This window comes from Cebus imitator, unplaced genomic scaffold, assembly GCF_001604975.1.
Source record: "Cebus imitator isolate Cc_AM_T3 unplaced genomic scaffold, Cebus_imitator-1.0 Scaffold546, whole genome shotgun sequence".
In the NCBI taxonomy this organism is placed as follows: Eukaryota; Metazoa; Chordata; class Mammalia; order Primates; family Cebidae; genus Cebus; species Cebus imitator.
This window is the reverse complement of record NW_016107861.1, coordinates 823765-838980: the sequence shown is the minus strand read 5'-3', so window position 1 is coordinate 838980 and position 15216 is coordinate 823765. Positions and strand designations below refer to the sequence as shown.

The following is a 15216-nucleotide window of genomic DNA, read 5'->3' as shown; positions in this document are numbered from 1 at the left end:
AAAATATAAAAAAATTATCCATGTGTGACATTGGTCATGTCAGGGTCACCACGTGCAGGGGTCTGTCCGGCAGACCATGATTCCGTGATGGATGAATAAATACACTGAAACACAGAGTACAGTGAATGAGTGGACTAGGTGATTGTGCGCTTCCCACAGAGATTGCAGCTACATGACACCCACTAGTTCTCCCTCCTCGAATTTATTCAGTATAGATTTAACAACAAAGGCTTTGAGTAAACATACTTGTGGATAATTAACATGGTTAAGAGAGTAGTTCTTTGAAAGATTAATGCCCAGAGCAAACACCATAAAGGATAAATTTCCTGGTCAACCTACTCCTGAGAGGACCATTCAGCTCAAAGTTTACATGAGTCAACAAGCTAGTTAGAGACAAAGAAATGTGGGGAGTTTAATTATTTAACTAAAGGCACAAAGCTACTTTCAGCCAAGTAATAACCCTTAGGCCTTCCAAAAGGATTTGTGACTATATTCTATTACTTTCCTTTAATATTTCTGCCACCATCCTGTGTAAACCCCAACAGACATGCATGGTGGTGCATTCCTGTTGTCCCAGCTATTCAGACGGCTGAGGTGGGAAGAGTGCCTGAGCCCAGGAGCTTGAGACCAGCCTTAGCAACATAGTGAGACCTTGTCTCTGTAAATAAATAAATAAACAAATAAGGGGTGGCATGTACCTGTAGTCTTAGCTACTTGGAGTACTGAGGTGGGAGGGTCACTTAAGCCTGGGAGGTCAAAGCTGCAGTGAGATATGATAATGCCATTGCAGTCTAGCCTGGGTGGCAAAATGAGGCACTGTTACAAGAGAGAGAGAGAGAGAGATGGAGAGAGAGAGAGAGAGAGAGAAGAGGGTAGGGAGAGGGAAGATTTAAAAACCCTGGTGATAGTTTGGGAACAATGGTTCATGTTGACACATCTAGAGGCAGGTGGGTTAGCTGGTTAGCTGGCAGCTAAAAGATAGGTCAGTTTGTCCTCCAGTAGGCCAACGAAGGGTATCAAACCAAACAATGATGGCTGTTTATGAGTTCTCTGGAAAACTTGGAGAGGGCCGTTGTGGGGCATAGGTGATGGGCTGCCTCTGTGTTGTGTCTGCTGGTGACCCATCCTAAGAAGCTCCATCTTACTTAGACCAGGTCTGCATCTGTGTCTTCAGAATTTCTCACCAGAAAGCCTCTTTTTCTGTCTTATGTGTTTGGGAATGTATCCTTTTGTTCTCCAAGTACTTACTATTATTCTGGTTTCTGGATTTTAACCACATCCTAAAAGCATGTATATTTTTCTGGAGGCATCATTATTGTCCTACAATATGATTTTTGTCTGTAACTGACATCTCCTGTTCCACTGGTGTCCCCTAATTTTCATGGTTATGTGTTCATAACTTCTACACTTTTTTATTATTAGAGCTTTTCTGATTAGGTAGGCTAGATTTATGCTTTCTGTAGTATCGTTCCCTCAGTAAATAGTCACAATCACTTTTCAGTGCGAACTTTCTGTTTAGACTCAGAGTTACTTATTTTGGCTGCTAAAAGGATGCTTTTATGAGTTTGAGGCTATGCCCATATAGATGAAATGGGAGACAGCAGAGTGTCTGATTGATGAACTGTATTGCATCACTGAGTTCCTTGAAGCAAAGAACATTTAGAGTCCACGAAGTTCTTTGCTCAGTCTCTTGCACGGTGAGTACCTTGGCAGTGATCTCCGGTAGGTCCTCTAATGCAGTGGACCTCAATCTTTTTTAAGACACCTGAGGACACGTGCCCTCCAATGAATTGCCGTGGTGACTATGGCAGGGCTGGGATGTGGGTGGAGGGACAGTCCTCTAGGGCCATAGCATTATCAGGAGTAGCATTTAAAATCTGAAAAAGCTCCCAGGTGTGTGTGTGTGTGCTGTTCCCCCTAAAAATATCCCCTCTCCAGCCCCATAAACTAGGCTTCCTCAGATAATATGGCAAGGGAGAACTTGATGATTTTGCTACTTGTCTGGCTAAAAGGGAAGGGATAAAAACATACAACACTCCATTTACTGTAGTTTTAAATGAACCTATGTTATAATTCTAGGTTTTGAAGTCTAAGGCCTTCTGCACGACTGAGGATGGAGAAGGATGCTGAAGAAGGTGGTGTACCTCCTGCGGGAGCAGAGGCTCCTCCCTCTACAGAAGAGGCTGCTCCTCCCCGTTCAGAAGAGGACAAGGCCGCGCGCCCTCCGACAGTGGAGGCTCCGGCAGAAGATAATCTCTCTCTTTCCGCAGAAGATGCTGTTCCTCCTGCGAAGGATTATCAGGATCTCATTTCTTCTGAAGAAGGGATAGTTCTTCCAGATGATCATGAGCCGGATCTGAATAGAGTTCGACCGAGGCTCGGACCGCGACCGGTTCAATCAGTGATTTCGGAAGTGCTGTCCTCCCCGTCTTCCCGGCGGTCCTCCCGATACCGCCGCAGCATGAGTGGCATCCCAAATCTACAGGAAACATTAAAAGAGAAACAGGTTTGCTTCTAATAAGATTTTCCATGCCTACAACTTTTCCTTTACAAATGCGAAATCCTTTTACTCTACAAAATATGAAGTAGTTTGATGTTCTTTCTTCAGAATTGCAATTTTTACACTTGGTTTTCATTCCTTAGGCAAGATTTAGAGAAGCAAGGGAAAGCCGAAGACTGAAAATTGACCCTTCATACAAATATATGTTTGAAATTCTAGCAGAAAATCTTGGCCTGGACATAGTAACTGTTGAAGAATTAATTTTGGATTGCCCATCTGTAAGTTTAAGTCTTATCATTTTATGCATATATATATATATATATATATATGCTTTAACTTCTGGGGTACATGTGCAGCTCTTGCAGAATTGTTACATAGGTATACACATGCCATGGTGCTTTGCTGCTGTATCTATCCATCCTCCCCACACCTCCCCCCACCCCCGTCATCTACATTAGGTATTTCTCCTAGTGTTAGCCCTCCCCAATCTCCCCTCCCCCTGCTATCCCTCCCCTAGCCCCCACCCCCAACAGACTTTGAGAAAGTGATTAACTTAAGAAAATAGACTTGTCATAAACGACAACAAGAAAAAATCATTTATTTATGTATTTTTTTTTGAGACGGAGTCTCCCTCTGTTGCCCAGGCTGGAGCGCAGTGGTGTGATCTCGGCTCACTGCAACGTCTGCCTCTCAGGTTCAAGCAATTCTTCTGCCTCAGCTTCCCAAGTAGCTGGGGCTACAGGCATGTGCCATCATGCCCGGCTAGTTTTTTTGCATTTTTAGTAGAGACGGGACTTCACCATATTGGCCAGGCTGGTCTGGAACTCCTGACCTTGTGATTCCCTCTGCCTTGGCCTCCCAAAGTGTTGGGATTACAGGAACGAATCACTGGCGCCCCGTCCAAAAATCATTTAGAAAGACAAAGTTGGGGCAGGGCACAGTGGCTCACACCTGTAATCCCAGCACTTTGGGTGGCTGACGTTTGAGGATTGCTTGAGGCCAGGAGTTTGAGACTAGCCTGGACAACATGGGAAAACTCCTGTCTCTCAAAAAATACAAAAATTAGCTGGGCATGGTGGTCCAAACCTGTAGTCCCAGCTACTCAGGAGGCTGAGGTGGGAGGATCCCTTGAGTATGGGCAGTGGAGGATGCAGTGAGTACTCCAGCCTGGCTAACAGAGTAAGATTCTGTCTAAAAAAAAGCAAAAGAAAGAAAAAAGGAAAAGACAAAAGTTGGAAATTTTACTAACCAGAGAAGAAGCTTTATTTTATATAATTATAGTCAGTTGAATGGTATTTCTAGTCAGGTCTACTGTTGTGGAGGAAGAAGAGAAGAGTTAGCAACTAGAATTTTGGCTAAACTTCTAACTCAAAATGATGTCAGAAGTTGAGTGGCGGTAGGGTAATATTTTACAAGTACAGGTTATATGAACCACATATGCCAATCACTTATAGAGGAAAACTGCAAAAATAAGTCAGGGAACAGTGACTGTTGTATGAGTATACAGTAGTAGAAAATAGTGATGTGTGGCTGGGCAGGATGGGGAGGCGATTAAAGATGAGAGGGGGCAAAAAAATAGTGATGTGATGTGACTGCAGGCCAGGTTACCATATACCTCAGGGTGCCAGGGACAGTTCTGGATTATGCTTATTTTCCTGGCATCATTAACAGAGCCTCCTGACACTACTAAAAATTTTGGATAAATTGATATGGTCACTCTAATTACAGTAACATATGATACACTTGTGTCATAGCTTCTGTCCTGATAGCTCTGGTTACAAGATAATTTTCAATAAAACTACCATTAGCTTCTTGGGCTTTTTCTCAACCCTAGGAGTGAATGGGGCTGGTATCCCAGAAAGACCAGTGAGCAGGTGCAGACTGCTGGTGAGCTGATTGTCTCACTGAATGCACTGGTGAGAGTGTTGGGTGAGGTGGGGTTGTAGTGAGGTTGTCACTATAAGGGCCATATCCCCTGCTTTTCCAGTGGTCATGAAACACGGGCAAAACTCTTTAGCTTGCTCTAGGAGCCAGGGTTCTATGGAATCGTGCCTAAAGAGCTACTAACGGCTGGGCGAAGTGGCTCACTCCTGTAATCCCAGCACTTTGGGAGTGCGAGGCAGGCGGATCACCTGAGGTTGGAAGTTTGAGAACAGCCTGACCAAAATGGGGAGACCTCGTCTTTACTAAAAATACAAAAATTAGCCGGGTGTGGTGGCATGCACCTGTAATCCCAGCTACTTCGGAGACTGAGGCAGGAAGATCACTTGAACTTGGGAGGCAGAGATTGCAGTCAGCTGAGATTGCGCCACTACACTTCACACTGGGTGATAGAGTGAGACTCAGACTCAAATAAAGCAAACAAACAAACAAAAAAAAGCTACTCCCTTGCTTGATACAGTGCATTGCTAAGTTCTGCAAAACTGTCTGCACTTCATGTCGTCCAGTATCCTTCTGAGAACATGGTCCCGGCAGTTGAAGGGGATTGCTCATTTTCCTGGTCCTGGTGTGCAGTTGTAACAGTGAGATGGGGGATGTGATTGATGCAAAGACATCATAATAATGACAAAACATAGAGAGTGCATGGAGATGTGTATACAAAACAAGAGGTGCCATAACAAGCAACTGGAAGTAGGCTGTGGTTTCCCAGGTCACCATAGTTTCCTGTTGGAATTTTCTGCTGTGGTCAAGGCTGGCTTCATGGACATATGGGCTGTGTAGTTACAGAGGCCCCTCTGCTTAGAATGGCACTGTGCTTGGTTTGATGATCTTTTGTCACCATTTTGAAGTTCTTGATAATTTTTTAGTAAATGTCTTGCATTTTCATTTTGCACTGGGTTCATCAAATTCTATAACTGGTCTTGACTGTGGACAATACCAACCAAATAGTAAGAGGGTTTTCTTTGCCATTCTCAAATTGGGTTTGTTTGTTTGTTTGTCCCTTCCCCAATGACTATTCTAGTTACTGTGGTGACTCTGGCTACTACATGTCTTTCTAGTCTCTCTAAGCAATTGGTGCAAAGCAATCTTATAGGTATCCCTGAGATGATGACAATGAGATGAAGGGAAGGCCAATTTCTAAAAAGTCATTTCTTATAGGACCAGGCTTCAGGCATGTCCCGAGGATCATTCCTGCATTTGGTTAGGGAGGAAGCCAGATAAATGATCAATCTTGTTTCACCTGAAAATTGCTGGGCCACAAATTTGGATAATACCACAGCTGAAATCCCTATACCCTCTGCAAAGGGTATAGGCATAGGCATTGCGGCCTGATCCTGCCTTCATGAAAGGGTAACTGCTAGAACTAAGATGGGGAGGTGGGCACCTGCAGAACTGGTAATTCCACTTTAAGTATTTGCCATCTGGATTTCTGGGTTGGCATTCTCTGTTTGGAGGAATTTTTCTGGCTAGCATGCTAGTCAGGAAGTAGAAGTGCTATGTGTCCGCAAACCCTTCTGTTTGCTATTCCTGGGGTATGTCTCAGACATTGGGTCCATGTGATTAGATTCTACCTTTAAGACCATTCTGGTCCAGGCCAGACACTGCTTAGGCTGCAAGGAATAGGAAATGCAGGCATTAAGGGAAGAATCAAGCTGGAATAGGTATTTCCTTAAGACTTGCTTGTGAGTGTGCAAAGCCATGGTGGAGGGAAAATTGTGGACCCAGTAGGGAAACCAGTGTCAAAATCTGAAAGATTAGAATGCTTATTTGGTTGAAGGGAAAAGGCAAGGACATATGATAAGTTGGCATCAAGGTTGGTGACCAGGTGAGTAAGAAGATGGAACATAAGGGGTGGCATGGTTTGGTGTGGTGCAGTTTAGGAAATTGGGGGTATATGGAAAAGTATCTTTTTTTCTTGAGGAGTCTTCCTCTGTTTCCCAGGCTGGAGTACAGTGGGGTGATCTCAGCTCACTGTAACCTCCATCTCCTGGGCTCAAGCAATTCTTCTGCATCAGCCTCTTGAGTAGCTGGGACTATGGGTATGCGCCACCATACCTGGGTAATTTTTGTATTTTTAGTAGAGACAGGGTTTCACCATCTTGGCCAGGCTGATCTTGAACTCTTGACCTCAAGTGACCCACCAGCCTTGACCTCCCAAAGGGCTGGGATTATAGGTGTAAGCCACCATGCTGGGTCTGGAAAAGTATTCTTTCTTTTTTCTTTTTTTTTTTTTAGACAGAGTCTTGCTCTGTCCCCCAGGCTGGAGTGCAGTGGCCTGATCTTGGCTCACTGCAACCTCTGCCTCCCAGGTTCAAGCTATTCTCCTGCCCCAGCCTCCTGAGTAGCTGGGATTACAGATGCAAACCACAACGCCTGGCTAATTTTTGTATTTTTAGCAGAGATGGGGTTTCACCATGTTGGTCATGTTGGTCTCGAACTCCTGGCCTCATAATCTACCCACCTCGGCCTCCCAAAGTGCTGGGATTACAGGCAGGAGCCGCTGTACCCGATCGAAAAGTATTCTTTTAATGTGAAGCCTGGTATGCAATCCAGGATGAAAGCAACTCAGTAAGGGCATCACAAAAAAGTGGACAACAGAGGGCATGATGGTTACTTTGTTTGCCTCTGGATCCATTCTCTGTATCTGCCCTGCTCTGTGCCTAGAAATCTGAACTCTATGGAATGTATCACCTGAGCTCCATTGCTCTCTGGCTTCCATTTGGTTCAGCCATGGGGAGGCACAGCAGGAGATGTGAGGGCAGAAGGGGAGAGAAGCTCCCTACTTGGCCATGTTCCTGACTGTGGTTGTCTGCTCCCAAAATTACAGCCCCCTGAGCAGCCCGGATCTCCAGTTCTCAATCTGGCGGAAGTCATTCTATTCCTCCTAGCCCTCAACTCTTTAGGCCATGGGAGGATCATGATTTTCCTTTGTTGCTAGTCCCATTGTTGCTGCTAGTGCCACAGCTTCCCTTAACCCTCAGGCCTCTAGAAATAGGCTTTTTATTTATAAAGTTTTTTCAAAAACCTCTTTGGGTGTGACTGCTTTTCTTGTTAGGACCCTGACCAATACAGATGTTTCTGCAACATTGGCACTTTGCCCCTTCTGCCCTTCCTGCCCCCTTCATTCAGCACTGCTCAAGATAATCTCTTTCCTGGCTTGCTGGCAATGTTTTCCAATGACTGGGTGGCTTGGGTGCGATACTGTGGAAGGAGCACAGATTTGGAGACCCAAGGCTGAGGTCCAATCCTAGGTTCTGTGCCGTGCTTGAGTGTTTTGGGTCCTTCACCAAAACTTTTTCTTCTTTTGAGATTGGCTGGAGTGCAGTGGTGTGATTACAGCTCACTGCAGCCTCAACCTCCAGGGTTCAGGCCAACCTTCCACTTTAGCATCCCCTGTAGCTGGGACCACTGGCACATGCCACCACACCCAGCTAATTTTTTGGTATTTTTAATAAAGAGGAGATGTTTTCTGTGTTTCTCAGGCTAGTCTTGAACTCTTGGGCTCAAGCAATCTGCCCACCTGGGCCTCCAAAAGTGCTGGAATTAGGGGTGAGCCACTGAGCCTGGCCTATTTAAATTCTTTTTAGCTTAATTTTCTCTTCCACAAGAAGGGTATAAATAATGCCACTTTACGTAGGTGATGCTCAGATGAGCAGTTGGTAAAATGTTATGTAATATAAGTGAATTTTTAATTCACAGTCATGATTTTGGCCCATGATCTCACATTTACTTTGCTAGTCTCATGAGTACGATGTATCTAAAATGCAAGGATTCATTGCATTTGGTATTTTGATGTCTTTTTATCCCAGTCATGTGCTCTACTTTTGAGAATTTGTATGCTTCAAAGCCTAAGGGTCAACAAAAAAGTATTGATGGAGCTGTGCCAGAAGAACTATGCTGACAGCTTTTGTCCCTCTTAGGTGGTAATTATGTGACACCCAAGTATATACGGGAGGTGGAAGAGCAGAGAACTAAGGGCTAGAATTTTGCACATCTCGGTGGCTCTGTTTCATCTCCCAGGGTGGAGGTTCTCAGATATGGTTCCAGGACCAGCTGCATCAGCATCACCTAGAACTTGTTAGAAATGTAAATCATTTTGTTTTTAAAAAGCCCTCTGTGTGATTCTCTGATGCACACTAACTTTTGAGAACCACTGTTCTAAGAGGAGTGGGTTTGCTACACTTGGGATACTTCCCCTAGGCAGTCAGTAGATTAAGAGATACTCACTGCCAGGTGTGGTAGCTAACGCCTGTAATCCCGGCATTTTGGGAGCCCGAGGTGGGAGCATTACTTGAGGTCAGGAGTTCAAGACCCTTCTGGCCAATCTGGCGAAATCCCATCTTTACTAAAAATACAAAAATTAGATTGGTGTGGTGGCAGATGCCTGTAATTTCAGCTACTTGGGAGGCTGATGCAGGAGAATCTGTTGAGCCTGGGAGGCCGAGGTTGCAGTGAGCCGAGATCGCGCCATTGCGCTCCCACCTGGGTGACAGAGTGAGAACTCCACATCAAAAACAACAACAACAACAACAACAAACAAACAAGCAAACAAAGACACCACTACCCAAGAGAAAGCCTCCTGTATGGGAATCAGTGGGATTAGGTGAATGGGTATATGACTTTGTATTTCCCATAGGATATTTCAGGGCTTTTGCTTATGTGATCTATTTAGTTTTCTATTTACTAAGATATTACACTGACTCCTAAGTAATTGAATAAAAACTTCATGCTCATAAATATGGAAGAATCTCAGTATAATAATTTGTCTTTACTTTAGTTTTAACATAATATGGGTCAAATTACAACAGCTAAAAACATAATTGCTCAAATAATTTATCAATAAAACAGGCAATAAGGCTAAGTTTTCTGTTCCCCAAGTAATCTTTTAAGAATTGTGTATGTTAATAATATATCTTTTATTAAATATTTACCTCCAGTTGGACTCACCTATTTACCTCTCTGTGATCCTGTGGGGCAGGGTCAGGTAAGTGGCTGCCCAAAACTATATATGTAGGTCATTAATGTAGGTTCAGAAATAGAATTCAACCTATATTGCACAGTAATTTTTGAGTTAAATTAGTTTGGGTTCTAATCTTGCCTCTGTGTACCTTGAATAAACTCTTTGAGCTTCATCTTCTGCATCTACAAAACACTGAGGATTTTTCCTTAGTCATTTTATTGATTGTCATTTTCTTTTTTATTTAACAGCTGGAAGCATTTGCTAAGTTTTTTGTGAATCTTTCATTTATAAAGAAAATTTTACCAGAAGTTTACATATAAGAAAGGCAATGTCTTAAGAACAATACATTCTCAGCCCAAATATATATTTCAGGCCTTACTATAACGTCTTAAGGAGAAAACATCCTTGTAGAAATCATTGACCTCTACTGAGAATACACATTTTCATTAGAATTTAATTGCATTGTCCCCGAAACAGGTGGAGCCATTTTGTCCAGATAATTGTAAGTGGTTGTGAAACTACTCCAGAGCCCCGCAGCTGCTGCCCCCCGTGGTCCTGTCTCAGCATCTTGTGCCTGCTGCAGCTGTCATTTGGAATTGCTGGTTTTCCCTACGGTGCATATTATGCCTGAAATAATTAACATGCTACCAGCTTGTTAAACCTTTGTTTTAATGACTAGATATGTAGGTTACCCTTTTGGCCTTAGACTACTCATCATCAAAGTCCCGTGGACTTACCTTCAACACATCCCTCCCGTTGGTTCTTTCTCACTTTGTCCCTCAGCTGCTTTAGGCTAGGCCTTCCCTGGTGTTCCAGATTGAAAACCAGTATCTCTGTAATCAGATTCTCCCTCTGAAATTTGTACTGCTTATTCCTGCCAAGTATATCTTTTATTGTTCTGCCATTTATTGGATTGGGTCCAGATCTCATTTATTCAAGGCCTGCTGTCATCTGGACACACAGTACTTGTCTAGTTTGATCTTCCACTCTTCCAGATGTGAATTTGCTGCTCCCTTCAAGCCCCTTTTCCTTGTTTTCTGTATACCAGAGTTATTTCTTTGCCCTTCTCTGGTCTCCTGGCTTTTTCAGATTGCCTTTCTTCTCTCCACTCAGCATACCCTACCCCTCCCTCAGAACACCTCCTGCAGAGCCCTTCCCACGGTGTTCCAATCCACATCCATCACTGTTCTCCAGATTCCTGTCTCGTTTACATCATCCATTGTATATATAGCACTTGATTGTGTTCTTCTACCTTCCTCTAATTGTTTAATATAAAGTCTTGCTTCTTTGACAAAATATGTAAACTCGCAATTAGTGACTAGGTTGGCTTCATGGATTTTCTGTCTCTCACAGTTCTTATTGTGGGAGGATTATTGTGTAGTCTACATTTTTATTACTTGTTAAAAATTAAAACAATAGCTGAAAATTATAGAAAGATAAGATATCTATAATTAGAAGCAAAATACAAATGATCCACAGTTCCACTCAGTTGAAGAAAGGACTGTTAACTCCTTAATGAATATTTCTCTGTAACTGGTTTATATACATATTTTACAAAAATGGGATCCAATCCTACATATCATTCTATAGTGGCCATTTAAATTTGATAATATTGTCTTCTTTATGCCAATAAATATATTCATCCAATTAAAATGTTAACATTTGCATTTTATTTTGTCAGGCTGATTAACTATAATTTTCAAAACTGATCTCTCAGTAGAATTTAGGTTGTTTACAACTTCTTGCTTTCTGAAACAATGCTTCAGTGAATATAACTGAATACAAATCTATGTGGATTAGGAATAAATTTTAGGAAGAACTCTCAGAAGGGGAATTGCCAGAGCAGAGGGTACACATATTTTTAATCATCATTTTTGCTGCTTAGAAAGGTAGTACATTTCTCAGTTTGGTAAATATTCATCTACATTTCTTTCCTTTCTTCCTTCTTTTCTTTCTTTCTCTTTTTGTTGTTGTTGTTGAGGCTGCGTCTTACTCTGTCACCCAGGCTGGAGTGTAATGGTGTGATTTCGGCCCACTGCAGCCTCCACCTCCCAGCTTCAAATGATTCTCCTGCTTCAGCCCCCCCAGTAGCTGGGATTAAAGGCACACACCACCATGTCTGGCTAATGTTTTGCATTTTTAGTAAGGACGGGGTTTCAGCATGTTTCCCAGGCTGGTCTTGAACTCCTGACCTCAGGTGATCCGCCCACCTCAGCCTCCCAAAGTGCTGGGGTTGCAGGCGTGAGCTACCCAGCTCAGCCTACATTTCTTTCTTTCTTTTTTTTTTTTTTTGAGACAAAGTCTTGCTTCGTGGGCAGTCTGCAGTGCAGTGGTGTGATCCCAGCTCACTGCAACCTCCACCTTCAGGATTCAAGCGATTCTTCTGCCTCAGCCTCCTGAATAGCTGGGACTACAGGCACATGCCACCACGCTCAGCTAATGTTTTGTATTTTAGTAGAGATGGGGTTTCACCATGTTGGCTAGGATGGTCTCAAACTCCTGACCTTGTGATCCACCCGCCTCAGCCTCCCAAAGTGCTGGGATTATAGGCATGAGCCACCACACCCGGCCACATTTCTTTCTTATATGCATGTGTTAACATACCAATGCTAATTATCAGTTAAAAATGTAGTTTTATAATACATTTTATTCTTGACTTGATGTTTGCATTTGACAGCGTAGCCTAGACATTTTTCTACGTCATCCCATAAAGATTTACCTCATTCAAATAATTCTGAATAGAATAACATTCCCTTATACAGCTTGCAATGTGGTTTTTAGAAATCATTCTCTATTGATGGCCACATCTTTCCTCTTTATCAGGAAAACTCAGGCTTGTCTTATGTCTTACCAGCCAGAACTGTGTCACATGGCTACCCTGGGGGCCAGGGAGGCTGAGAGCACAGTTTTCTTTCTAGGGATATACACAATGGGACAAAGTCAAGTTCTCTTACCAAGGAAAAAGGGGAGAGTAGTAAAACCTGTGCAGCCTCTATATATGGGCATCTGGGCTGTTACATTGCTACATACTATGTATCGGGGTTCTTTGGCTGCAAGCAACAGAAATAGATTCTGGCTAATATGAGTGGAAAACAGTCTTTTGGGAGGGGGAATTTGGGTAACAAAATTTAGAACTAGTTGAACAATCAGGCCTTGGGAGGGACAAGAATGGAGCATTTCCACAGATTTCGGGCAGTTTCTTTAAGATTCATCATTAGATTTCCATCTCTCAAATCCCTTTTTTTCTTTGTGTGTCTCCATTCGTTCTTGCAGAGTCTAATTAGTCTAGTTCTACATGCCCGCTTCTACAGAGCCTTGGCACTGGTATTCTCCAGAATCACAGGGCAGGAGGACTCTCCCAATCTCCCAAAAAGAAAGGCTGGGCAGACAAAACATTTCTGTGGCTTTGTGATGTGGATTTTCCCGCCCACTCTCTCTCTCTCTTTCTTCTCTCTTTCTCTTTCTCTCTCTCTTCTCTCTCTGTCTCCGTTTCTCTCTTTCTCTCTTTCTTTCTTTTGATGGGGTCTCACTAGGTTGCCTAGGCTGGAGTACAGTGGTATGATCATGGCTTATTGCGGTCTCTACCTCCCAGGCTCAAGTGATTCTCCCGCCTCAGCCTCCAGAGTACTTGGGACTACAGGCACACACCACCACACCAGGCTAATGTTTAAACATTATTTGTAGAGATAAGGTCTTACTATGTTGCCCAGGCAGGTCTCAACGTTCTGGGTTCAAGCAATTCTCCCGCCTTGGCCTCCCAAAGTGCTGGGATTATAGGCGTGAGTTACCGTACCTGGATGATTTTCTATTTCTTTTATTACATTTTAAGTTGGTTATTGTTGCAAATAGGAGGCTGATTTTTGCAAATCTATATTGCAAATCTAGTATAATTCTCATATGTTTAATAGTTTTTCTAATTAAAGCAAGATTGATAATTAAATGTTTAATTTTCAGCGAAATTAGTCCAAGGAAGGATTTAATGTAAGGTAGATACAATGAGTGTATTTAGTACAGGAACTGGACCTTCTTGGGGAATCAGTGAAGGTTTCCTGAGATGGCGGCATTTCTGCTGAGATCTGAAAGATGAGTAGGAATTTGGTAGGTAAAATGTTGGGGATGGGATGGGAGAACAGCTTTTATAAGGCCCTGAGGCCAGGCCAAAAAACAGTGAAGTGCAGAGTTCCGGGAAAGGTACCCAAAGGAGGCTGCAATTTATAATGCAATTACTGGCCAGGTGTGTAGCTCATGCCTGTAATCCCAGCACATGCGAGGCTGAGGCGGGCAGATCACTAGGCCAGAAGTTCGAGACCAGGCTGGCCAGCATGGTAAAACCCCGTTTCTACTAAAAATACAAAACTTAGCCAGGCATGGTAGCACATGCCTGTAATCCCAGCTACTTGGGAGGCTGAGGCACAAGGATTGCTTGAACCTGGGAGGCAGAGATTGCAGTGAGCTGAGATTGTGCCACTGCACTCAAGCCTGGGAGACACAGCGAGACTCTGTCTCAACAAAGAAAAAAATAGATGCAAATATTGGCAGTGTGTGGTGGCTCACGCCTGTAATCCCAGCACTTTGGGAGGCCGAGGTGGGTGGATCACCTGAGGTCAGGAGTTTGAGACCAGCCTGGCCAACATAGTGAAATCCCATCTCTACTAAAAAAATACAAAAATTAGCCAGATGTGGTAGTGTGTGCCTGTAGTCCCAGCTACTCGGAAGGCTGAGGCAGGAGAATGGCTTGAACCAGGAAGGTGAAGGTTGCAGTGAGCTGAGATCACACCACTGTACTCCAGCCTGGGCAACAGAGCAAGACTCCGTCTCAAAAAAAAAAAAAAAAGAAGCAGTTATGCAGTTATTGACATCTTCTAGTAGACCCCCCAAAAAACTATTCTATGATCATATTGAAAACTTCTTACAACAAAGTAAAACAGGAAACACTAGTGTAAGAGCCACAGTAGCTTATCTCATTTGATTAGTTATGGGATCATATGCTAAATTCTTGACTTTTGTTTTCAGAATGTGGTCGAACTATTCCTGGAGCAACTAAAGGGGCAAAAATGATGAAATTGTATATAGACACTGCAACCCCAGATAAACTAAAAGGAGTGTGTGTATTTTTTGTTCGTTGTCGTAATGATGTTGCCATAAATGTTAAAACTATTCAAGAGGTATGTTTAAAAATTGCCCCAAATGGATAAACATTGAATATATTTTCATAGTCATACTTAGGCTTTACTTGCTTCCCTTTTTTAAATATAGGACTGAATTGAGTTCCAAGAAAATAAATGTATTCATATATTCAAAGAAACTGAGAGACTGACTATAGCAGACCTTAGTTATATTGATACTTTAGATACAGCTTTTAATTTCATGAAAATTTCATTTCTTGATGGTGTGCAAATAATTTTTATCCTCCCGTTCACTAGGAACACATTTAATTTTGTTGATACAAAGTATTAGTTACTTTATTCAACTTCTTCTTCCCTCAATATTTTAACTCTTTTATAGTTTTAAAAGAAGGGGGAGTTGTCCTAGAGCCTGGACATTGCTATCCTATCTCTGGGAAGGGAAGATGATGGAATAGGAAAAGCAAGAATTTTAGCCAGGTAGACACAAATTTGCTTCTTAGCTTCTCCACTGACTAATCATTTAAGTGTGTCCTCTGGAAAGTTGCTCATCCTTTCTGTGACTTAGGTCTCTACATTCTTAAATTTGGAATAGTAATAAACACCTGGAAGGACTGCAGTGACACTAGATGATAATATAAGTAAATTATTATTATATTGCCTGACGCACAGTAGGCTCTCAACAAATATTA

General features: G+C 42.7%; 1 protein-coding gene across 1 annotated transcript in view; it reads left to right on the top strand.

The window, feature by feature from the left end:
• Positions 1-2079: 2079 nt before the first annotated feature.
• The window catches only part of DNAH8 (dynein axonemal heavy chain 8), a 327601-nt gene continuing 314464 nt past the window's right edge, over positions 2080-15216 (top strand). Inside the window, exons 1-5 of the mRNA XM_017515278.1 lie at positions 2080-2506; positions 2644-2778; positions 9379-9425; positions 9879-10015; positions 14415-14566. Of these exons, the coding sequence (XP_017370767.1) occupies positions 2114-2506; positions 2644-2778; positions 9379-9425; positions 9879-10015; positions 14415-14566 (864 nt within the window). The 5' untranslated portion in view covers positions 2080-2113. The remainder of the gene's footprint in view (positions 2507-2643; positions 2779-9378; positions 9426-9878; positions 10016-14414; positions 14567-15216) is intronic.